Source organism: Podarcis erhardii (genome assembly GCF_964252035.2).
Source record: "Podarcis erhardii genome assembly, chromosome: 15".
NCBI lineage: Eukaryota > Metazoa > Chordata > Lepidosauria > Squamata > Lacertidae > Podarcis > Podarcis erhardii.
In genome coordinates, this window is record NC_138505.1 from 23,621,666 (window position 1) to 23,645,799 (window position 24,134).

The 24,134-nt window shown below is 48.6% G+C and overlaps 1 protein-coding gene across 2 annotated transcripts in view; it reads right to left on the reverse strand.

The window, feature by feature from the left end:
* The window catches only part of CABP7 (calcium binding protein 7), a 61,700-nt gene extending 58,076 nt beyond the window's left edge, over positions 1–3,624 (reverse strand). Inside the window, exon 1 of one of the 2 annotated variants that reach the window (XM_081842118.1) lies at positions 2,546–3,624. In XM_081842118.1, coding sequence (XP_081698244.1) covers positions 2,546–2,657 — 112 coding nt within the window. In that variant the 5' untranslated portion in view covers positions 2,658–3,624. The remainder of the gene's footprint in view (positions 1–2,545) is intronic. The other variant, XM_081842119.1, reaches the window with a different exon arrangement.
* Between the last annotated feature and the right edge of the window lie 20,510 nt (positions 3,625–24,134).

Sequence of the window (24,134 nt, forward strand, 5' to 3'; positions counted from 1 at the left end):
CCAGCCCAGCTTTCACTAGGGGAGGCAAGAGAAACAGAAGAACATAAGATGGGCTTGCTGGATCACACCAATGACCCAACTAGTCCTGCGTCCTGATCTCACAGTGGCCAACCAGATGCTCCAATGGGAAGCTCACAAGCAGGACCGAAGCACAAGAGCATTCTCCCTACTTGCAGTTTCCAGCAACTGGTATTCAGGAGCATGGTGGCCTCCCATGGTGGAGGTAGAACATGGGCATCATGGCTAGTAGCTATCCATAGCATTCTCCTGTATGAAAGAGCTGGTGGTTGAGCACGATTAGAAGAAGGCTGCTGGTTCAGCCTCCTTAGCTAAAAGGGTCAATGGCCTGAGACCCCAGGGAGCAACTGCCCCTGAGTAGCAGGGGTTAAGTGAACAAGCAAGCTAAAAGAGGTTCAAGAACCACCCTCAGTGTAGTGTCCGAAAACAGCTTTAGAGGAAGGACTGAAACCCCAGAGAACCACTGCTAGTCAGTGCAGACAATACTGAGCTAAACGGACCAATGATCTGACTTATCCTTAAGGTTAGCTCCTTAGGATGAGATGCGTCCTAGGGGAAGGGCAGTAGCTCAGCGGTAGAGCAGCTGCTTTGCATTCAGAAGGTCCCAGGAAGGCTGGAAAGGACTCTTCTCTGAAGCCCCGGAGAGCTGCTTCCAGCCAGTGTAGGGAATACTGAGCTAGATGGACCCAATGGTTTGACCTGACATCCTTTGCATGCAAAGCTGGTGCTCTGCCACAGAGCTACTGCCCTCCACTATACTGAGTCAGGTCATCGTTCCACCTAGCTCAGTATTTCCAACACGGACTGGCAGCTGCTCTCCTGGGTTTCAGATGGGCAACATTCTCAGTCCTGCACGGAGAGACCGGGGATGGAACCCGAGACCTTCTGCAGTCAAAGCATTTGAACTACAGCCCCTCCCACAGAGATAAGACTAGCAGGGCAAGATCCTTAAGGACCTTGTTACTTTTCGGATAGGGACTTGTTGATCCGTGCTCAGTCACACACCGCAACAGCCGCCCCCTGTTCCCACCCCCGGCACACAGTCAAGAGCTCTGACCACTCGCCCCCTTCCCCCCGCTTTCCCTACCCCACTGCCAATCTCCATTAAGCCTCTCCTAAAAAAGAAAAATAAGCATAACAAACCCGCTCGCCCTGCCACTCTCTGATGACTTTGGCAAATCGATAGATTGACTGAGGCAAGGAAGGGAAGGCGGCGGAGATGGGGGCTGGCTGGTTGCGACTGAGTGTGGAGGGGGGGTGCTTGAGAGGCTTCTCCTCCGCTTCGCCTTCAACCCAAACAGATTGGATTCTTCAAGAGAGGCGAGCGGAATTTCAATCGGGGGAAGCGCAGTGAACGGTCGGGAGCTCTTGGAGTGGGGGGGGGGCGAGCTGTGGAAAGGAAGTGATGGGGGGTTTGAGAGATTTCCTCTTCGCAGCCTCAGCTCACGGGTGCAGCAGGCACAGACCACCCCCCCAATACATTCATACATACATACATACATATATACATACATTCTTCTGCATTGGGGCCACCGCCGTCAGGCTTGGTGATGCCCAAGGTAGACCGGGTGGTGGTGGGGCACCCCACCTGCATTAGGGCATCCACAGCCCCAGGTGCATCTAGGAGGGGAAGGAGGGTTACTGGCGTGCGTGCTTCCCAAGTTACAACTCCAGGATGAAGCCAGGAGTGGGTGCCTCGCTGGCGAGAGAGATGCATGGAGGAGTCCGTCTCCTTCGTGGCCGCCCGGAGCAAACCCTCCATGCACACCTCCGCTACCTGTTCCACCACCACGCATTGACTGCAGAAAATCTCCCTTCCCACAGAGAGAGAGATGGTGGGTGCAAAAGCGAGGGAGAGGAAGAGAAAGGGGGCGCGGACGGAAGTTTTCTCCCCACCTGCGACACCCCCCATCGGATACCTGCCGGCCTCCCAGCCACCTGGAACTGGTCCTTCCACCACCCCACTTCCTCCACCTTTCCCTCAACAAACCAGATCCTTTTTTATGGGGTTGGGGAGCTTCCTTGTCCTGAGCCTGCTGGTGTTTCCGCCTCACTTCTCGGACCTGATCCGGACTTGGCCAGGCTTGCACCTACTTCCTGACCCCTCTCTTTCCTCGCCCTCCTGCCCTTTGTCCTCCCAAGTGACATCTACAGTATACGCGAAAACACACACAATCTCTGACACGCGCGCACACAATAGCTTCGCCAGTCAGCCAGCCATCTCCTTCTGGCTGATGCGTATTTCGGGGTTTACCCCCAGTTCCTCGACTGCTGGAATCCCTAGGACCAAAAACACATACAAACAAACCCCAAACGGGTCCCATCCTGCCCTCTCCTCTCTACCTGCAACACAGACCCAAGTCAACACCGAAGGATACCCCGGGTCTGAGATGCCACCATCTCTACCTTGGTTGTTTTTCACCGCTGCGGACCATTTCTCTCATCCCAGAGAGAGAGAAGAAAGCAACCCGGGTTTTTTTTTGGGGGGGGTAGGGGGGTTTAACGCTTGTTCCCAAAACAGACTCACCTTCCAGTTCATCTTCAGGTATGTCAACAGGATGCTGCTCCGTTGCAAGGATATTGGGGATGGTATAAATGCCCCGGTACATTAACGCCGCGGTGACTGGGTGGAAAGGCATGGTGGCAGCCGCTCTCAGAAAGCCAAACTTTAATCCCAAATGTCATAGGAAGCGACCTGGCCGGACACACAGCAGCGCAGGAAAGGGAGGCAGGGCTCGCACCTGCCACGGGGCTACCTGTGGTCTTCCCGGAGCCAAAGAGAGAAGCCCCCTCCTTGTCCCCAACCACAGCAGAAACCGCAACTCTTTAAAAAAAATTTTTAAAGTGGTTGTTATGTTAGTCACAACAGATCCTTGGCGCGGCAGATCCCGACGACTCCGGCTGAAATCGGAGCCTCGCCACCCTGGCTTCGAAGAGATTTAGGACCACGGTGGAAAGGGCTCTCTCTCTCTCTCTCTCTCTCTCCAAAAACCGCCTCCGATGCTGCTTCTGCACAGGTGAACAGCACAGAGAGACTTTCTCCTGTTGTCCGCATCCAAATAACCAGGTGGCAAAATTCCGGGGGCGAAAGGATTCCTCTCCCTCCCACCCCCCTCGCCACCCGCCGCAGCCAATTCCTAAACCCCCAGCCTCGAAACCGGGGAGGAAGAGGAAGAATCAGTTCTTCTCCATTCACCAGCAACTCTCTTGTCCCTTTGCTGCTGGCTCTGAGCGTGTCACAACGCAAGGCTGCAATCCTTGCTCGCTGGAGCCTGGAAAAAAATACTCAGCTGCAGAAGACCTCGTGGAGCTAGATGCTGCACAGCATGGCTCTAGGCCAGCTCCCTGAGGTTGCACATGGGGAGGGGGTGGGAGAAGAGGAGGGGGAGAGGGTGCCACCCCAGTGGCAAGTTTCCCCTCGGTAGGAGTTGAGTGGCAGACTCTTTCTATTTTTTATTATTATTAATTTAATCTCCCTTTCTCTTGCAGTCTTTGCCTCTCCAATCGGTGTAGCTGTGTGGCTTCTTCCCGCTCTTGCTTGCTCCCTCGGTCTCCCCCTCTCATGCGCACACACACACCCAGCACACGTACAATGCACACATGACTCCCCCCACTACCAACCAAATGAACATCTGAGTGGCGGAACATCTAAATCAATAGGAGGAAAAGATCAGCAACATGCAGGAGAGAGAGCGCGGGCGGTGGGGGCAGGTGAGAAACATTCACCTCCTTGCTCAGATTCCACCCACCCCACATCTCACACATGCCACACTTGAGCACTGCACATTTGGCTGCCCTTGGGGAGCACACCGCACCCACATCCAGAAGGCAGAAAGCTTCCCCTGCCCAGTAACAACAGCCCGGAACAGAGGGTGCTGCCTTATATACCGAGCTCAGTACTGTCGACACTGACTGGCAGTGACACAGTTCTCTTTCCCAGCCCTACTGGGATATTGGACCTCGGACCCTGCGCACACAAGGCAGATGCTCTGGCTGCTCAGCTACTGTCTCCCACAACCAGTGTGGGTTTTGTGTGTCCTCCCAGCCCTGGAACACACAGGCTGTTGGCTTAAGAACACCTGGAGCCTGGCCAAGCAGTAGGTATAAATGAAAAGAACCCTTCGTTCCTTCTGGGTGCTGTTTGGGCCTCTCAAACCATCCTTTATGTGGGTGGGAAAGGAAGACAATAGACACACAGGGCAGCGGAGAACCAGTTTATTGAGCACTCCTGATTTGTTTGCGAGGAGGTCAGGCAATGTTACACCAAGCAAATGTTACTCTGCGGTTTCCAGTGCATTTCTCAGTCACTTCCCTTACTGCAAAAATGTCTGGTCTTTTAAGGAGGCAGGTTTGTTGCACAAGAGCTCTAAATCATCTTTGATTGGGCAAACTTGTACATGATTGTAGATCCCACCTGGAAATTTTAAAATGGCAACAGCCAGGAAGTGCCGGTACATCCCTGCACACACACACACACACACACACACACACACACACAGTTGCCTCATAGTGAGCCAGGCCTGGGGTCCATCTAGCTCTGTATTGTGTACACTAAGTGGCAGCAGCTCTCCAGGGTTTCTAACAGGAGGCCCCAATGGAGTTGCTGGGGGCTGGATCTAGGGCCTTCTCCTTGCAAGGCAGCCACACACCTTGTATGCAGACAGCCACACTCAGTTTGGTCTTGCTGTTCTCTTTCGTATCTTTTGTAGTACATGTTCAAAGGCCTCCCACTTTGCTGGCCAAGCATTTCATCTATTTTAAAATCCCCTGCATCTCCTAAAGAAAAGGAGCCATCGTTTGATTGCAGAGGGGGAGCCCAAAATGGTAGGGAGGGATGGGAATGGATTAAGAAGAGAGAAAGAACAGAAGCAATGCTTAAAACCCCCCAAAGAACACCATCTCCATTGTGCTCATTTGTCCAGAATTCAGACCGCAGCACAAGGGCCTTTGTTGGTTGGGCCCCCTGGTCTGTAGAGCACTTAACACCCAGGACCCAGCATATGCAAAGTGGGCACAGGCCCCAGCCTTGTTGGCCCTAACCTAAAGTGTCTCCAGCTGGGATGAGAAAGGCCTCCCATCTCTTCTAGACCACAACGATGGACACCCCAAGGCAGCATCTCTGGATCCTGCTGTTGTTTTTATCCACTCATTGCATTTAGATCCCACTTTCCCTTCCAGGAGCTGAAGGCATTGCACATGGTTCTTCTCCCCCTCCTGTCTCCATTTCCTCTGCCCAACAAGGTAGGCTAGGTCAAGAGATGATGGCTGTGTGGCTGGAGGTCACCCATGTGGCTGAACGGGGATTTGAGAAGCTGGGTCTCCTGGCTCCTAGCCTGACACTCTAACTGGTATTCCATACTGTATGATTTTGAACATAGTTGTTGAAATAGCAATGCATCTGAAAGCTTTGCCACTTGGGGCACAGAACAAAGGAACACAGAAACAAAGGGAGCTGCCTTATACTGAGTCAGAGCCATTGGTTCACCTAGTTGTCTACACTGATTAGTAGTGGTACTACAGTATTTCAGACAGGGGTCTCTCCCAGCCCTGCCAGGAAATGCATGGGATTTAACCTAGGACCTTCTGCAAGCAAAGCAGATGCTCCATCACTGAGTTATGATTGTTGTTGTTGGTATTCATCTGTCTCAAGAGACAGTGGAGACTACCTCCGGGGGTGAAGTCAAACTGCTGCATTAGCAGCACCTAAGTGACCTCCCTGGGGCACAAGCCTGGACAGTGTGTGTGGAGGTCCTGAGCTGCCCAGAAAATGGTGCTATCTGCCTTGCATAAGAAGAGCCTGTTGGATTAGGCCAATGGCCCCTCTAGTCCAGCAACCTGGTCTCAAAGTGGCCAAGCAGATGCCCTGTGGGAAACCCTTAAGCAGGACCTGAGCACAAGAGCAATTCTCCCCTCCTGTGGTTCCCAGCAGCTGGTACTCTGAAGCATCATTGCCACTGATGGTGGAGGCAGAGAATAGCCATTGTGGCTAGTACCCATCAGTAGCTTCCATGAATTTGCCCAATCCTCTGTTAAAGCTATTTCCATGTACTGAAGCTGACCAGACCAGCAGATGAATGATCTTGCTTCACCACTGGTAATGGGACAGCAATTGTCACAGCACCTGAGGAAAGAAGACTAACACAAGGCAGGCCACCTGGCACTCCCATTCTGTCCTACAGGATGCTGCTGCCACTCCCCTCCCAGCTTCTTTGGTTGCCTGAGGCTGCTGTCTCACTTTGTTTAATGGTAGGGCTGGTCCTGGAGGTGAGGAAACTTATAGAACTTTCAGAGACATGTGGTGTGATTTAGGGCTAGAGAGGTACAAGGTCACCCATACACCATCCATTCACAGCACATTTAAAGTGCATGGCTTCCTCCAATAATCCTGAGAACCACAGCACATCCCTTGCAGAGCTCCAATGCCTAACACCCTTTACAAACTACAGTTCCCAGGATTCTTTGAGGGGAAGCTGCAGGCTTTAAAGATGAGCTGTGGATGTGGCTTTAGGACAATGTCTTTGCCTTTTTATAGATGAAAACGGGGGGCACCCATTGTATGATGACTGCTCAAGGTCACCTTCTCTCTCTCACTCTCTCTTTTACACACACACACACACACACACACACACACTGTTGGAGAAGACTTTACTCCAGCTTCTGCAAAATCCAGGAGTGTGTTTGTGCTTTTGATTAATGGCACACTTGAAAACTGTAATTGCCTTACAACAGACGACCAGCAGTTCAAAATATACATTAGCAGGTACTATGAATGAATTGGCAGGCAGAGTTTAAACGCAGGGACTTTAAACAAATGTTGGGAGATTCAGGATAAAGTAAAGTCCTTCTTCATGCAGCTATGGAACTTGCTCCCACAGGAAGCAGTGCTGGCCGTCAACCTGGATGGATTTAAAAGAGAATAGGACAAATTTATGCAGAGGAAGGCTCCATAAATGGGTACTAGCTATGATGGCCATACTTCGCCTCCGAGACAGTGATGCTTCAGAGTTGCTGCAAACCATAGGAGGGAAAAAGGCTCTTGTGCTTGGATCCTGTTTGCTGGCTTCCCACAGGCATCTGGTTGGCCACTGTGAGACCAGGAGGCTGGACTAGATGGGCCATTGGTCTAATCCACTAGGCATTTCTTACGTTCTTATGGGCTTACATCCACACACATGCATCAGTGCTGCGATACATTTTCTCCCCGAGGTTTAACTCTGGAATAGGATGTGAGCCTTGAAGAACAACAACTCCCGCGGCTTGCACTCAAACCAGATGTTGCAAGATGCGGGAGGGAGAACGAGACAAACCAGGGACAGCAATCAGCCAAGATATTGGGAGGCAGAGGGCAAGATGGCACTCCTACCATCCCTTATAAAGAAGCTGACCAGAAGGGCAGCTGAATCTTACTTCAGAACTGTGGCTAGAACAACAACCTCCCTTCCACCTGAGAGCAGCAGTCTAGCTCAGTCTCCTGAATCATGGTGATCGTTAACAGATTCGTTTGTTTCTTTGTATTTATATCCCACCTTTTTCTCCAAGGAGGTCAAGGCACTGTACAGTGGTACCTCAGGTTACAGACGCTTCAGGTTACAGGCTCCGCTAACCCAGAAATAGTACCTCGGGTTAAGAACTTTGCTTCAGGGTGAGAAAAGAAATCGTGCTCTGGCGGTGTGGTGGCAGTGGGAGGCCCCATTAACTAAAGTGGTACCTCAGGTTAAGAACAGTTTCAGGTTAAGAATGGACCTCTGGAACAAATTAAGTTCTTAACCTGAGGTACCACTGTACACAGTTCTCCTCCTCCTCATCTAATCCCCACAACAATCCTGTGAGGTAGGTTAGGCTGAGAGGCAGTGACTGGCCCAAGGTCACCCAGTGAGCTTCATGGCAAAGTGGGGATTCTGAACCCTGGTCTCCCAGGTCCTTGTCCAACACACTAACCACTACACCACACTGCCTCGCCACCTCTGTCATGAGTTCTGTAGTTTAACTCTGCTCTGTGGGATGTAAACACAGGAGCAGTCAATGACAACATTCCTAGAGTGTACATGTTAGAACATGGGGAGGGATGTCTGTCCAGCAAGCAGGTAAACTTCCTGGGGACGGACTTCCTCCGCATGTGACCAGAGGTGGGTGTGGCCTCACCTGTGCAGGTAATGATAAAAGCACAGGGCAGGCAGCCACTCTCTCTCTTGCCTCTTGCCTCTTGCCTCTTGCCTCTCTGCCATCTTCATCTTCTGAAGGAGCAACATGCCCTCTTGGCTCCCAGCCAAGAGAGGACAGTAATATCTTGCTACAAGATAGATTCTAACTGCATGTAACCTTTTTAAGCCTGCCTACCTTCTGGGATCATATTGTGAACAGAACGTGAGTAAACTCTTTTATACTTTTATAAAGACTGTGTCGTGTCTTGTATTTTAAGAGGGAACAAAAGGGGAAATTACCAGAGTAATTATTATAGAGGTTCTAGCGAACCTGTGCAAGCGTTACCGTTGCGAACTTAAAGGGGAATGTCTATAAACTCTGCTGATATTTTGGGAACTTGTTAGCACAAGTTGGATAAGGATATAATTAGTCAATATATCCTCTCCTGCACCCCAGAACATTCCCACAAAGGGTTATTGGGCCCAGTATTGCATATTTCTGCGTATCTTTGAAGGATTGCATTGGATTGTGATTTTGAGTTGAGTAGTATTTTTCTGAGTTAACTTCCTGGTAAGCACATGGTCCTTTGTTCCATTGTGCAGTGGGGATTAAGCAACCCCCCCCCCTTCCCTCAGAGTTCACAGTGACCCAAGGCAGTGAAGAATTGTTTTGAATTTTGAGATTTTTGAGATTTTGATTTTGAAATTTTGAGAAATTTTGAAATTTTGAAGAATTTTCAAATTTTTGGATTTTAAGATGGCTAGAGCAGCTTTTGATAGTGATGCAAAGCTAGGAATGCCTGTGCTGAATGAACACAATTTCATACACTGGAAGCAGCGCTTGATAGCATGTTTAGATTATAAGCACATTTTGGAAGCTTTAAACCCTCAACCTACGGGATCGTCTGAGGAAGCTTTAGCCAAGATAAGTGCTTGGAAACGCATGAACAGCGAAGCTAGACACATAATTTTGAGTGGACTTCGTGATGAGCAGCTATCATTAATAAATAGTACAGATGATGCATCTCAAATCTTAAGAGATATTGAGCGCGTGTATGGAGAATCTAGCATAAACTGCTTCAGAAACTTGGTGTGTAAATTAACCAGAGTGAGGATGAATTCAAAACAGGAATTCACAGAGCACATCAACAAGTTTACTGAGATTATTCAAAGAATTGATTTGACTCCCAAAGCTTTTGATGAAGATACAAAGATAGCATTTTTGTTATCATCACTTGGACCACGCTTTAGCGCATTTGTAAGTTTGATGGATCATAGACAAGGTCTGACTTTTAAAGACTTGATTGGTTATTTAAAAGAAGAATGCAGAGATAGAGCTGAATCTCCAGTGAGAAATGCTAGAAGCAAGGACAGCAGTTATGCATCTAGGCAATGTACAAAGTCCAAAGAGATGCCTAAGAAAGTGATTTGTTTCAATTGTAACAAAGAAGGACACATTGCAAAGAATTGCAAGGCTCCTAAAGCCAAGAAACCCCACCCCTTTCAGCCAAAAGGGGAAAAGAAGGGGAAATGCGAATGCACATGGCTACTGCAAGAAAGGAATTTAGCTGTCCAGAATCGTGAAAATAGACGTAATAAATGGATAATTGATTCAGGTGCCAGCTCACATTTTTCATATAAAAAGGACTATTTTAATGAGATAAATGATGAAGAAGGATCTGAAATTGAAATTGCAGATGGGAACATTGTTAAAGCAAAAGGTGCAGGTTCCATGAGTCTGAAATGCAATATAAACAATGAATGCATTGAGAACACAATCTCTAGAGTTTTGTATGTACCAGAGCTGAGCTGCAATTTAATCAGCGTGTCCACATTGGACAAGAAAGGTTTCCAGATCACATTTGGAAATGGAGAATGTAAAGTGACTAGAAATGGCAAAGTGTTTGCTCAAGCAGAGCTAATCAATGGTGTATATGAGCTTGATTTTTCAGAGAATCAGTCTGCAAAAGTGGCACATTCCAGCCAGAAGGATGAAGCAGATCTGGACCTGTGGCACAGAAGGCTTGGACATAGAGACACCAACGTCATTCTGGATCTACAGAAAAGAGATCTTGTAAGAGGCTTGCAGGTAAAGCAGAGCAACAAAGCTCCAGCAAAGTGCATAAGCTGTATTACTGAGAAGGCTGTAAAACCTTCATTTCCACGTTGTGCAGAACAAAGAAGCAACAAAGTGCTTGACATAGTGCACACTGACATATGTGGACCCATGAATGTTCCCTCACTGGGAAAGAATAGATATATTTTAATATTTCTGGATGACTTTTCAAGATTTTGTGTTGTGTATTTCCTCAAAGAGAAGAGTGAGACAGTGGACAAGCTCCAGGAATACATTGCCATGGTCAAGAATAAATTCCAAAGAGCTCCAGCTGTGCTAATGAGCGACAATGGAGGTGAGTACTGCTCAAATGAAATGCAGGCTCTCCTGGCCAAGGAAGGAATTGCACATGTAACCACAATTCCTTACACACCACAGCAGAATGCCATAGCTGAGAGAAAGTTTAGGTCCATTATGGACATGACAAGGTGCATGCTAAAGGATGCATGTTTGCCACAGAAGCTGTGGGCCGAAGGAGTGTACACGTCGGTCTATTTGCAGAATAGACTGCCAACTAAAGGTGCAGAGCGCACACCATTTGAACTTTGGCATGGGAAAGCTCCCAATCTGTCGCACATACGTGTGTTTGGAAGTCCGTGTTACTTCCACGTGCCCAAGGAACACAGACACAAGCTTGACTCCAGGGCAAAAGCAGGTATCCTGGTGGGATACGCCTCTGGAGGCAAAGGATATAGAATTATGGACTTACAAACTGGTAAGACAAATGCATACCATGCGGTTTATGTTGATGAATATGGAAAAGTAGACACTAGGAACACTGTTGTGGATTCTTCAGATGAGTCAGAAAGGACTCAAGAATTTGTATATTTCCCTTTTGAGACCCCACAAAATACTAATCTGCCTTCGAGTGTTACAGCGCCCCCTACAGGCGACGCACCAGAAGACGCAGAGGACCAGAACCCTGGCGGCACCAGAGACGAAGATGAGGACTCAGATGGGGACATGCCTGCGTTGGAGGAGGATGAGGAAGCTGATGCGGTCGCAGAACCAGAGGTCAGGCGCTCGTCCAGAACCAACAAAGGTGTCCCACCATTACGGTTGTCCTACTTTGCAGGGTCGGCGTTTCCACAAGAACCTTCCACTTGGGAAGAGATACAGGAGATGCCAGCTGCAGAAGCCAGTCTCTGGAGGAAGGCCGCGCAGGAGGAGATGGATGCACTGCATCAGAACAAGACCTGGACACTCACTGAGCTGCCTCCCGGTAAGAAGGCCATTGGCAGTAAATGGGTTTTCAAGGTTAAGAAGGGGTCAGAAGGAGAAGTGCAGCGCTACAAAGCTAGACTTGTAGCACAGGGATTTTCACAGCGTTTTGGTGAAGATTATGATGAAGTTTTTGCACCAACCGTGAGGTACAGCAGCGTAAGAATGCTTCTAAGCATTGCAGCCTCTAAGAAAATGAGAGTGAAACACATAGACATTGCTACCGCTTTTCTACATGGGCAGATTTCTGAAGAAATTTATATGAAACAGCCCAAAGGTTTTGTGAAACCACATGAGGCACATTTAGTGTGCAAACTGCAGAAAGGACTTTATGGACTTAAACAGGCTGCTAGAGCCTGGAACCAGAAGTTGCATAAAATGCTGACGCAACTTGGGTACAAGCAAGGCGACGCTGACAAGTGCTTGTACAGTAAGTCAAATAATGGACAATTCTCATATATCTTAGCTTTTGTTGATGACCTGATTATTGCCACAGCAAGTGAGAAAGACTATACACAAATAGTAAAACACCTTAGCAAAGAGGTGGAGGTCAAGGAGCTAGGAGATGTCCAGTACTACCTCGGGATCCAGGTGGAAAGAGAAGAGGACGGCTCATTTCTTCTCAGCCAAAGACAGAAGATCCACGAGCTAATTGAGCACATGCAGATGCAAGACGCACATCCAGTTGCTACACCGATGGCTACTGACTTCCTGAAGAATCAGCAGGATTCGAAGCAGTTGCCAGACAACAATGACTACAGGTCGGCGATTGGTAAACTTTTGTATTTAGTTACCACATGTAGACCTGACTTAGCTAATGCTGTGGGGATTCTTAGCAGAAAAGTGAATTCTCCCACTGAGCATGATTGGGCAGGTGTAAAGAGGGTGGTGCGATATTTGAAGGGTACCATGAATTGTAAATTAAGGTTACCAGCCGTCAGAGATCCTAAGTTGGTTGGGTATACTGATGCGGATTGGGCTGGGGATAATGCTGATTATAAATCAACAAGTGGTCATGTTTTCATGTTTGGTGATGGACCTGTTTCATGGGGCAGTTATAAACAGAGCTGTGTAGCATTATCTTCCACAGAATCAGAATACGTTGCAGCAACAGAAGCCTGCAGAGAGATCGCCTGGCTTGATCAACTCATAGAGGACTTTGGGTTGGTGAGAAAAGGGCCTGTCAGCTTGCTAGAGGACAATCAAAGTTGCCTGAAGCTGACGCAGAGTGAGAAGTTCCTGGCCAGAACAAAACACATTGGGGTTAAGTACCACTACATACGCCAGATGATCCAGGATGGACTTGTGGAACTATCCTACTGCAGCACCCAAGAGATGACTGCTGACATCCTGACGAAACCCCTACCAAGAGAGAGTTTCCAGAATCTACGTGTGAAGCTGGGACTCTGGGTGGTTGAATAAAGTTGTTTATGTTTTGTGTATGTTGTATTGCCTGAGAAGGGGTATGTGGGATGTAAACACAGGAGCAGTCAATGACAACATTCCTAGAGTGTACATGTTAGAACATGGGGAGGGATGTCTGTCCAGCAAGCAGGTAAACTTCCTGGGGACGGACTTCCTCCGCATGTGACCAGAGGTGGGTGTGGCCTCACCTGTGCAGGTAATGATAAAAGCACAGGGCAGGCAGCCACTCTCTCTCTTGCCTCTTGCCTCTTGCCTCTTGCCTCTCTGCCATCTTCATCTTCTGAAGGAGCAACATGCCCTCTTGGCTCCCAGCCAAGAGAGGACAGTAATATCTTGCTACAAGATAGATTCTAACTGCATGTAACCTTTTTAAGCCTGCCTACCTTCTGGGATCATATTGTGAACAGAACGTGAGTAAACTCTTTTATACTTTTATAAAGACTGTGTCGTGTCTTGTATTTTAAGAGGGAACAAAAGGGGAAATTACCAGAGTAATTATTATAGAGGTTCTAGCGAACCTGTGCAAGCGTTACCGTTGCGAACTTAAAGGGGAATGTCTATAAACTCTGCTGATATTTTGGGAACTTGTTAGCACAAGTTGGATAAGGATATAATTAGTCAATATATCCTCTCCTGCACCCCAGAACATTCCCACATGCTCTGTGTTAATAAGCCCTTCCTTTTATCTGTCCCGAATCTTCCAATGTTCAGCCTCATTGGATGTCCACAAGTTCTAGTGTTATTAGAGGAGGAAAACTTTCTCTATCCATTTTCTCTGCACCATGCATGATTTTATAAAGTTTTAGCATGTTGCCTTACAGTTTTTCTAAACTAAAAAGTCCCAAACCCTGCAACCATATTCATGGTCTTATAACATTAAAACAAACCTATGCATTTAGCTCCATTGGTCTGTTCCAATATGTCGAAACATAGAAATCATAAGCCACAGAGAGATCTAAAATACCATATTTTTCACTCTATAAGACGCACCAGACCACTAGTTTTTGGAGGAGGAAAACAAGAAAAAAAATATTTTGAATCTCAGAAGCCAGAACAGCAAGAGGGATCGCTGCACAATGAAAGCAGCAATCCCTCTTCCTGTTCTGGCTTCTGGGATAGCTGCGCAGCCTGCATTCGCTCCTTAAGACGCACACACATTTCCCCTTACTTTTTAGGAGGGAGAAACTGAGTCTTATAGAGCAAAAAATACAGTATATCTAAAGTATATCTAAAGCAGAACGTGGACACGAAAATGAATCACTGCAAACCCAGACCCGGGAACATACTTGTTTTAGCTTGGGCCAATTCTGTATTTGCTGTGGGATGTTTAATAATAATAATAATAATAATAATAATAATAATAATTGTTATTTATACCCTGTCCATCTTGCTGGGTTGCCCCAGCCACTCTGGGCGGCTAGTGGAGACCCTGTTGGTGGATTCTCTGCTGATGATTGGCTCAGCTGCCTGCCTGGGTTAAGTCCCAGGGACTGCCATTGGCTGAACTGCTCAGATCACAAGGAATGTCACCTCCTCTGGAGCAGGAACTGATTGCTTTTGCCTGAGAAAGGCATAATGCCAACAGACGCCAATTTATGAATGGATATGTGAATAATGCAATTGAAGATCATAGCACTGGCTGAAGAGGCATGCATGGGGCTGGGGGTGGTGTTGAGGTGGGGCCAGTGGTACTGTGCTGAAGGCCCCTTGAGGTATTGGACCGGCCTTGCACTGCACACCTCCTGGTTCAGTGTCATGCTCCTTGAACCCCCTGCTTTCCCCTGCTCTGCCCCAAGCACACAGCTGAAGCTTTGAGCCACACACATCACTTGCCTCCTGAATGGAGAGATCTGCTAAACAAAAGGGTCTCGCTCTCTGTGAGATTTCCATGACTTTTGATTGGCAGCTGTGGACAGGGAGGCAGGAACAGCAGCTGCTGGGCATGTCAATTATGAAAATGAAAAGACACTCAAATAAACACTTCAATCTCCAGGGTAATTCTCTCTCTCTCCTCCTTCCCTGAGCTAGATGACTGGTTGCTCCCAAGCTGCATCACTCTTAAAATCAGTTGTCCTCATCAGAAGGCCAGTGCGGGGGTGGGGGGTAGCCCAGAAGAACAGAAATCCATTCCAGCTCAGAAACCTTCTCTCTCTCTCCCCCACCTCAATTATTTCCAGGTTGCAGATGTGTAGGTTGACCAGGCACTGCTAGCAAAGGGTGAATTTAGGGGGCTGGACTGCCACCCTGTGAGGTTGGCTGGGGTGAGAGGCGGTGAATGGCCTACACAATCCCCCAGTGAGTTTCATGGCCAAGTACAGATTTGAACTCTGGCCTCCCAGCTCCTAGTCTGACACACTAACCACTGCACCAAGCTGCCTCTCAGACAGAAGAGGACTACTTGCTGCATGAAGGTGCAGTCAGCCCCTGCGTTGGCATCGCTTGTCTGTGCCAAGCTTGCAGACTCACCTGGCAGATGTGAGGCTGCGATCAACTCTGCAGCGTAATGTTCTGAAGCGTCTGTAAGGTTCTGCTGGTGCCAGTCACCCAGAAAGGCTGGAGGGCTATTTAGCACTCTTTGTAGACATCACACAAATAGCCGACGGGCTCACAGCATATGCTTCAACTGTCCCTATTTCCCAGGAACAGATCCCGTTTCCTGGCACTCCATAAACCATCGTCTTCCCTGTTGCCTTTCGAGGATACCTTATGAAAACATTGCCAGTGTGATTTCTTAGAGTTGCTGCTCAAAAGGGTTTAGATTTTCCCCCTCCTTGAGTAGGAAGGGAGCTGGCAACTTGCCTTTTCTTTCCAGGGTCACCAATATTTTGGATACATTTGAACTTTTGAGCAAATGCTGTGGGCACCATCGCCCTGGTGATTCTCAGAACACACAAAGACTCCCGAAGACAAAAAGAGAGAAAGTGAACACATAACACACTTTGCAGAAGGTAACCAGGTTCAGTCCCACTGCATCTCCAGGTTGCATTTTTAAAAACACAGGAGAACTGCTGCCAGTCAGTGTGGCCAACACTGGCTTAGATGAGCTAGCAGTATAGTGGAAGGCTCAGTGGTAGAGCATAGGCTTTGCATGCAGAAGGTCGCAGGTTCAATCCCTGGCTGCTCTAGGTGGGACTGGGAGAGATTGGTTCGAAACCCTGGAGAGCTGTTGCCGGTCAGTGTAAGCCAGGCATGTCCAAAGTCCAGCCTGGTCTGTCTCCTCTCCTCTTCTGCTTTAGGGAGCAATCCTAAAAAAAGCTCAACTTTGGGCCCTCATGCCCTTCATCAGATCTGGCCCTCTTTGAAAAAAGTTTGGACACCATTGGTGTAAGCAATATAGAGCTGGATGGTTAAGTGGTCTGATTCAGGATAAGGCAGTGTCCTATTCCAGGGGTGTCAACTTGAATAAAATATTGGGGGGAGGGAGGTAAGCCCTGCTTCGCATATTCGATCACAAGACACAGTGCACACATACCTTTTGAATGGTAATACCTATCAACTTGGGGGGGGGGGAGGCTAAGCTGCCTCAAATATTTTATTTTGGAGGGGATGAAGGGACCTCTTCCTCTAGGTCCTAGGAGTTGGCTCCTGTGTATCCCCGTCGAGTAAAGCACACAGCAGAACTCCTATTAACAGAAAGCAAAAGACGAAGCAAATCTGAGGATTGTTCCTGCGACTTAACACGATTGTGTAAATAGAGAACCTTGTTTGGCGGAACGGTTGAAAGGCTAAGCCGTGCACCAGGCAGTCCCTTGTTTAAATCTCATTACCGGTTGGAGTTCATCTAGTGGCCTTTGGCAAACTGCTCTGTTTTTTGAAAGATCCAATAACCCCCCCCCGAAAATTCCTTAAACCAAAAGTGTATATACTTATTGAAAAAGGAGTCAAACAGAACCAAAGCTGATAAGAACAGCTGTCAGTTTCCTCCTTCACCTTATGGTCTCAGTGTTTCTCTCACGGAACTCAGTAAGGAGGAGGATAGAAACAAACCTACTCAGTTGACTCTGCCAGGTTGTGTCTCTCCCCCCCCCCCCAATTTTTTCTCTCTCATTTTACAAATATATTTAACAAAAAAACATACCCAGTTCAAGCCTGTTTGCTATTTTCCCTTTGCATTCCCTTTTAATTATTTCTTACTGCATGGGTTTGCTGTCAATCCTGCTAATGTTTTAAGTTGTTTACAATGAGTCTCCAAACATGACTCCACCAGTTGTTGGTTCTGGAGCCACCTACTGTGGGTCTCCCTGCTTTTTGCAGTACAGTACCAGTCTCAATGGACACCAGCTGCCACGGGCTGTTTGCGATTGGTTGTGCTGTCCTCAGCAGAGGATATGGGCAGAAAAGACTCTGGGAAGTCTATGAATGGTGCTTTCTTCTTCTTCTAGCAGTCCTCAAGTGTACGCAGTGCCAGCACCACAGGCACCGGGTTGCCCTCAAGATCGAAGAAGCCCGGCACACACATGTGACATCACATGTGAGACATGTGACGTCACCTGCTTCTCCCAACATTTTGCAGGCCTGCTTGACCATGCTGGTCCCCACAGTACTGGGAGATGCTGTCACCAAATACCATAGGTCGGGGAATATTCGGGGGGCCCACCCCCCTCCTTTTAATTTTTTGGGGTGCCCTCGCCCCCTTGCCCCCCCCTTAGATGGCGCCCGTGACCGGCACCATTTTTCCTAGAAGAAAAACACTGGTTAAAAGTGTGACACTTACCGTAACAATTTCATGGTGGGAACTGGAACCTTTTATATACATTGTCAGGGACTGGGTGGAGACCACCTCCCCAGCCTGACCCTTCCAGAGAAGAAGAATACAGTTCAGAATTGCAACAGGGGTTTGAGGGAGGTCACAGCTCAGAGGTGGATGAGGGGGAAAGCTGGGAAATAATGGGAGAGGAGGAGGAAGGGGGAGCACCAGCTGATGGACACAGTGTCTTTAGAAAGCATTCAAGAGCCCCCTATCCCAGAACCCGGCGAGCCTTGAAAGTAGGAGAGCAAATGGCTCAGAAGCAAAGGGCCCTCAGTGCGACCCATAGAAGAGAATGAGGAAGTGGGGGGAAAAGGAGGTAGAGAGTCACTCAGGACAACACCATTATCCCAAGAGGCTGCATTCCCACGCCTCTCTCTGTAAATATTGACTAATAAGCAGGTGATAAGGACTTTTCCTTGTCTTATCCATTCCTGGCAACCTGCCGTGGGAGCTGGTTCCTCTGCCGCCTGACATATATATATAGAATAAAAGCACCACTGATGACTTTTGCTTGCCTGGATAGATAGCGGTGATGTCTGTGGGTGTGAAGAAACCAGCCTACTGTGCAAAGCGGGGTGGGGAGTTGTATTTGTTGCCCCACCCTTGGCCCCACCCTCCTCTGGCACATGGCTCTCAAGCAGTTCCCCTGAAGGTAATGTGGCCCTTGGGCTAAGCACCCCCACACTGTGTCCTTGAGCTAGGAAAGGCTGGACTTGTGAGATCCCTCCATCGCCCACAGCCTTAACCCACCAGCAGCTGTGCATTGGAGATGTACACAACAGCTGTGTCTTTGTTCCAGCTCGACGTTGCCATTTTCCCCCTTCTTCCCCCAGCCACTTCATTTTTATTCTTTAGAGCTGCACGGTCAATTTTCTGTCCTCGTTTCAACCTCCGCAGGCACACTCTGCTCCTCTCATGGGGTGGCTGAACAGATGCAGCGCCTGACAACAGGTGTGTGGGTGGCCCACCTTGATACATCCGGGGTGTGTGGGTGGGTGTGTTGCATCGCGAGGGGATTCTGCCTCTTAGGATCGGAGAGGATTCAAGCTGGGAGCCTCCTGTGCTCTGTCAATCATCCCATTGGGTCAGCTACTTATGGCTCCTGAGTGGAAGGCAAAGGGGTCAGTACAGTGGTACCTCTGGTTAAGTACAGTGGTACCTCGCAAGACAAAATTAATTCGTTCTGCGAGTTTTTTCGTCTTGCGATTTTTCCGTCTTACGAAGCACGGATTTTGGAAAAGCTTCAAAAATCACCAAAGTCTTCAAAAACCTCAAAAAAGGCTACCACACCGTGTGCTATGAGTTGCTCCTCGAAGTCAAGTCGCAACTGCACCCCCTGAATGCACGGTTTTAAGAAAAAGGAAACAAACTTGCAAGACAAAGGAAACAAACTTGTAAGACGTTTTCGTCTTGCGAAGAAAGCCCATAGGGAAATTCGTCTTGCGAAGCAACTCAAAAAACGAAAAACTCTTTCGTCTTGCAAGTTTTTCGTCTTACGAGGCATTCGTCTTGCGAGGTACCACTGTACTTAATTCATTCTGGAGGTCCGTACTTAACCTGAAACTGTTCTTAACCTGAAGGACCACTTTAGCTAATGGGGCCTCCTGCTGCTGCTGCACCGCCGGAGCACGATTTCTGTTCTCATCCTGAAGCAAAGTTCTTAACCCGAGGTAATATTTCTGGGTTAGCGGAGTCTGTAACCTGAAGCGTATGTAACCTGAAGCGTATGTAACCTGAGGTACCACTGTATTGCCCATCTGGGGTTCAGCATTTCTAATCTCCAAGCCATCCTGAAGTCTAGGGCTAAGGATTCTGTGACCCTCTAGCTTTCGTTGGACAACAACAACATCCCCATCGTCCCCCTGACCGTTGTCTGTGCTTGCTGAGGTTGATGGGAGGTGCAGTCCCCAAACATCTGGAGCATCACAGGCCATAAGAATCTAAGAACAGCCTTGCAGGATCAGGCCAATGGCCTGTCTAGTCCAGCATCCTGTTCTCACGGTGGCCAACCAGATGCACGTCAAGGTAGGAGTCAGGAGCAGGCCAGCAATAACTCACAAGGTGTCAGTGAAGTTAACTCTTTATTCAAAGAAACAAAGCAGCTCAGGCCTAATGATCACAGCAGCTCTTCTCAGTAGGTCTTGCCCCAATGAGGACTGAAGCTCCCTGACTCCCCACCCCACCCCCTAAGTCTCCTCTGGGTTCTTCCCAAGCAACCTGGGTCTCCTTTGTCTTATCAGACTTTGATCCACCCTCTTCATACCTCGTCAGGTTCGGGGACACCAAGGGGGAGAGGAGCTGATCCCATCTGGAGAGGGAGACTTACTCAGCAGCCAGCCTCATCTTGGCCTCCTGGACCCATTCCCCTCCAGCCTCCACTGCTGCCTCCATAGGCGCCGACTCCATGGGGCCTGAGGGGGCCCGAGCCCCCGCAAAAATTCGTTTGGGGGGCGGAGCCCCCCCAATAATTTAAGAAAAGTATTAGTTATATTATGCTTTGTAAAATCACAAAATTATGTTGGTATTTTTTATTTTCCTTGTTTGACGATAGTTACCTTTTAAAATACATTCAGTAATGAGTTAAAACAAAGCCACTCCCGATCTAGAGAGGGGGTGGGGTTGCGGGCTCTCGACCCATCAACAATCTCGCGGGGCTGGCGTCAGCCCCACGAGAAGCGGGGATTCCCCCTAGCTCATTAATATTCACCGCCCACGGCGGCAGCCAATCGGCTCCCGCAAAGGGCGGGCCCTCACAGGTTCACTTAAGGTCGGGGCAGCCCGGGCTCGCCCCTTTCGTTCCCCCAGCAGCAGCGGTTTGGAGGTCTTGGGCCCCCCCAATATTTTTTATAAGTCGGTATGGGCCCCCGCCCTCCCAATATTTTTTATAAGTCGGCGCCCCTGGCTGCCTCTGATTCTGGACTGATCTCTGACACAGCCTCTTCCTGCTCACGAAACCCTGTTACCTCTTCAGTGTCCAACACCTCATCCTCCCAGTCTGCTCCTTCTTCTTCCTCTGTCCACTCATCATTATCCCACCACCAAACCCCTGGCTCTGAGTCTTCTTCTCCTAGGGGCTCCCTTGGGGGCTCCCCAGCTGGTTTCTCCCACCATTCCTCTGCATCCAGCCAGTCCATGATGATGCTTGTGAGAAGCGTGCAAGCTGGGCATGAGCGCAACAGCACCAGAAATTCCTGGCAACTGGCGTCCAGAGGCATACTGACAGTGGAGGCAGAACACAGGGGTACCTGTTGATCCCCCCAGCCATGCTGCTGGACCACAACTCCCATCATTTTTGAACACTGACTGTGCTACTAGTGTGGAAATGTTTAGGGTGGCAGGAGAGGATATATTGTTTATTAATATCCTTCCTAACTTGTGCTAGCAAGTTTCTGCACTTAGCAGACTGCACAGCAGAAAGCTGGTTGCAAACTCATGATTTTCTTAAGACAATAAGCAATTCAATCTGGCTTGTCCAGACTGAGATATGTTCTAATATTCCTGGTAAGACCCCTTTAAATCCCTCCTAAAAGAATAAAGACACTACAGTCTTATTCATAAGTAACAAAAAGTAGTTCTACTCACAATCAGGCAGAGCACAGTGCAATCCCTGAAGGCAGGCTTTAGGCTTAAAGTTACAAACATGCACAAACAGGTCTACCCCATATGGAGGATAACTTGGAGAACTGCTTTGGCAGCCAGCAGTATAGTCCAGGTGATGCAGGAAGCAGACAGGACGAACAGGAAGGTCGAAAAAAAGAGAAAGGTAGCAGTGTGACTTGGCCAGGTCTGGAAAGGTCTGGAAAGGTCATGCCCACCCACTATTCACATGCAAGGAAGGATGCTCCAGTCCAGGAGGAACAGGAAGTTTTGACTGGCAGGACCAAACAATCCCTTGCATGTCCACTCTAGGAAAACAAGGAATGTTGTACTTGACTGCTCCCAATGGAATACATCCCACAACCTGGAGGCTGATGGGAGTTGGAGGACCAGCACACCCCCAATCCTTGCTATAAATACTTGCAGGTAAGGTGTGAGGTCTCCCCTGGGGAATTTGGGGGACTTGTACATTTCTTCATATGCTGGTACACCTCAGGCTCCCTAAATGTGCTGAATTAAATAAAGTCCCAACCTGAGACAAATGGTGGATGAAGATGATGGACTACGCCAAAATGGCAAAACTGACCGGAAAAAATCAGACACTAGGGAGAGAAGAACTTTAAGAAGGAAATGGGAAATTTTTACAATGTACTGAAGAGAACACGGTAAATAACTAAAAAGGATTTGAGTAATGCTTGTAAAGTATGAAAAGCTATGGTAGAAATGGATTCTTTTTAAAAATAGAGAAAATTAAGGGAAGCAGTTGAAAAAAAGAAGGACAATGGTAACCATGGAAGGGTGGAGGGAAGTTGAAGGATTCAGGGAATCTAAATGATGATGTTGATGTTAATGCTTGAATTTAAATTTGCAATGTAAAACTAAAAAATAAATAAATACAGTCATACCTCATGTTGCGTCCGCTTCAGGTTGCGGAACGGGTTACTTCCAGGTTTCGGCAGTCGCGCATGCGCAGAAGCGCTAAATTATGCTCTGTTCATGCGCAGAAGTGCCGAATCACAACCTGCGCGTGCACAGACACGGGTTGCGAACGCTGCGAGTTGCGAATGTGCATCCCGCAAGGATCACGTTCACAACCTGAGCGTCCACTGTAAATGTGCTGAGTTAGATGAGTGTGTCCACTTCCTGCAGCATTAAGGTAAAGGTAAAGGGACCCCTGACCATTAGGTCCAGTTGCGGATGACTCTGGGGTTGCACGCTCATCTCTCTTTATTGGCCGAGGAAGCCAGCGTACAGCTTCCAGGTCATGTGGCCAGCATGACTAAGCTGCTTCTGGTGAACCAGAGCAGTGCACGGAAACGCCGTTTACCTTCCCGCCGGAGTGGTACCTATTTATCTACTTGCACTTTGATGTGCTTTCGAACTGCTAGGTGGGCAGGAGCAGGGACCGAGCAATGGGAGCTCACCCTGTCGCGGGGATTCAAACTGCCGACCTTCTGAACAACAAGTCCTAGGCTCTGTGGTTTAACCCACAGCTCTACCCACGTACCACTGGGCTAAATTCATCCTAGCATATGGTGAGAGAGAGAGAGAGAGAGAGAGAGAGAGAGAGAGAGAGAGAGAGAGAGAGAGAGATGGGTGGGTGTGGGTGTGTAGAGAGAAAGAGACAGAGACACACACACAGAGAGAGATTATCTCCAAGGGAATGTGGCCTTTGGTAGGAAAAAAAAAGTTTGCTCACTCCCATTCTAACCACATGCTGCTGTGTGATGGGGTTTTGTCCCCCCCTCCCCGCCCGCACCACTGCAAGGCACCCTCTCCTGCTCCCCAAGTGGGGCCAGCTGTTCCCGACTCCCAGACGCAGTGAGGTTCCGACAGCCACATCCTGAGCTTTGCAGTCTTAACCCCGCTCAGCACCTCTCATTGCGAAAGTGCTCTGCAAATATTAATCAGCTCTGCTACGACTGGGCTCCTATCAGAGTGTTGACACTGCGGTAGGAACAGACTGGCTCACTGGGAGCCGCATCCTTCTGAGTGCTGAGTGCCCTCCTTCTCATCCGCTCCCTTACCCGGAGCCCCTCAAGTGCTCAGCGGTGCAGCGATCGGGAAACAGAGTTTCTCAAAAGCTCCCCTGGAGTGGCTTGGCTCGGGGTTCTCATCTTGAATCAACAACCTCTGTTTCTGTGGGAAGGGTCTCTCCAGTCCTGTTCCAGCTCTGCAGACAGGCAGGGGACAGACTCTTCAGTCTTCAGGTCAATAGCACGGCACAGGGAACTAGCCGGTCAGTCAGGATCTGCTGGGGCTTATACAATGAGCGCCTCTCTCATTAAAAGGGGATTAGAGAAATTCAGAGACGGCATGGCTGCCAGCAGCTACTAGCCATGATGGCTGTCTTCACCCTCCTTCCAGAAGCATTGCTCCTCTGGATAAGTGTGGGGCAGAGGGGATGTTGCACTCATGTCCAGCTTGCATGCTTCCCATAGGGACATCTGGCCTGCCACTGTCAGAACAGGATGCCGCATTGCAGGGGGTTGGACTAGATGACCGCTGGGGTCCCTTCTGACTCTACAATTCTATGATTCTATGACTAAATGGGCCATTGGCCTGATCCAGTGGCTTAGATAGAGGCTTACAGACTGTCTGGAATGGGGCAATATAAATGCTGAGTGCTCTGATTATTGACCTAAGTAGTTGAACTGTGGGAATGCACAAAACTACTATGCTATAAGATCCACTGTCCTGTGATATCATATATGGTATGTACGGTTGTTGACGGTTTTTATATTATTTTTGCTGTAAAAATGTGTGAGATTACGATATTGTATTTATTTGCATTACCTAGAGTTTGTACTACTGATGAAGCCCAAGACGGCGAAACAAGGCTAATATTCCGGAAATCCTTGTCTTA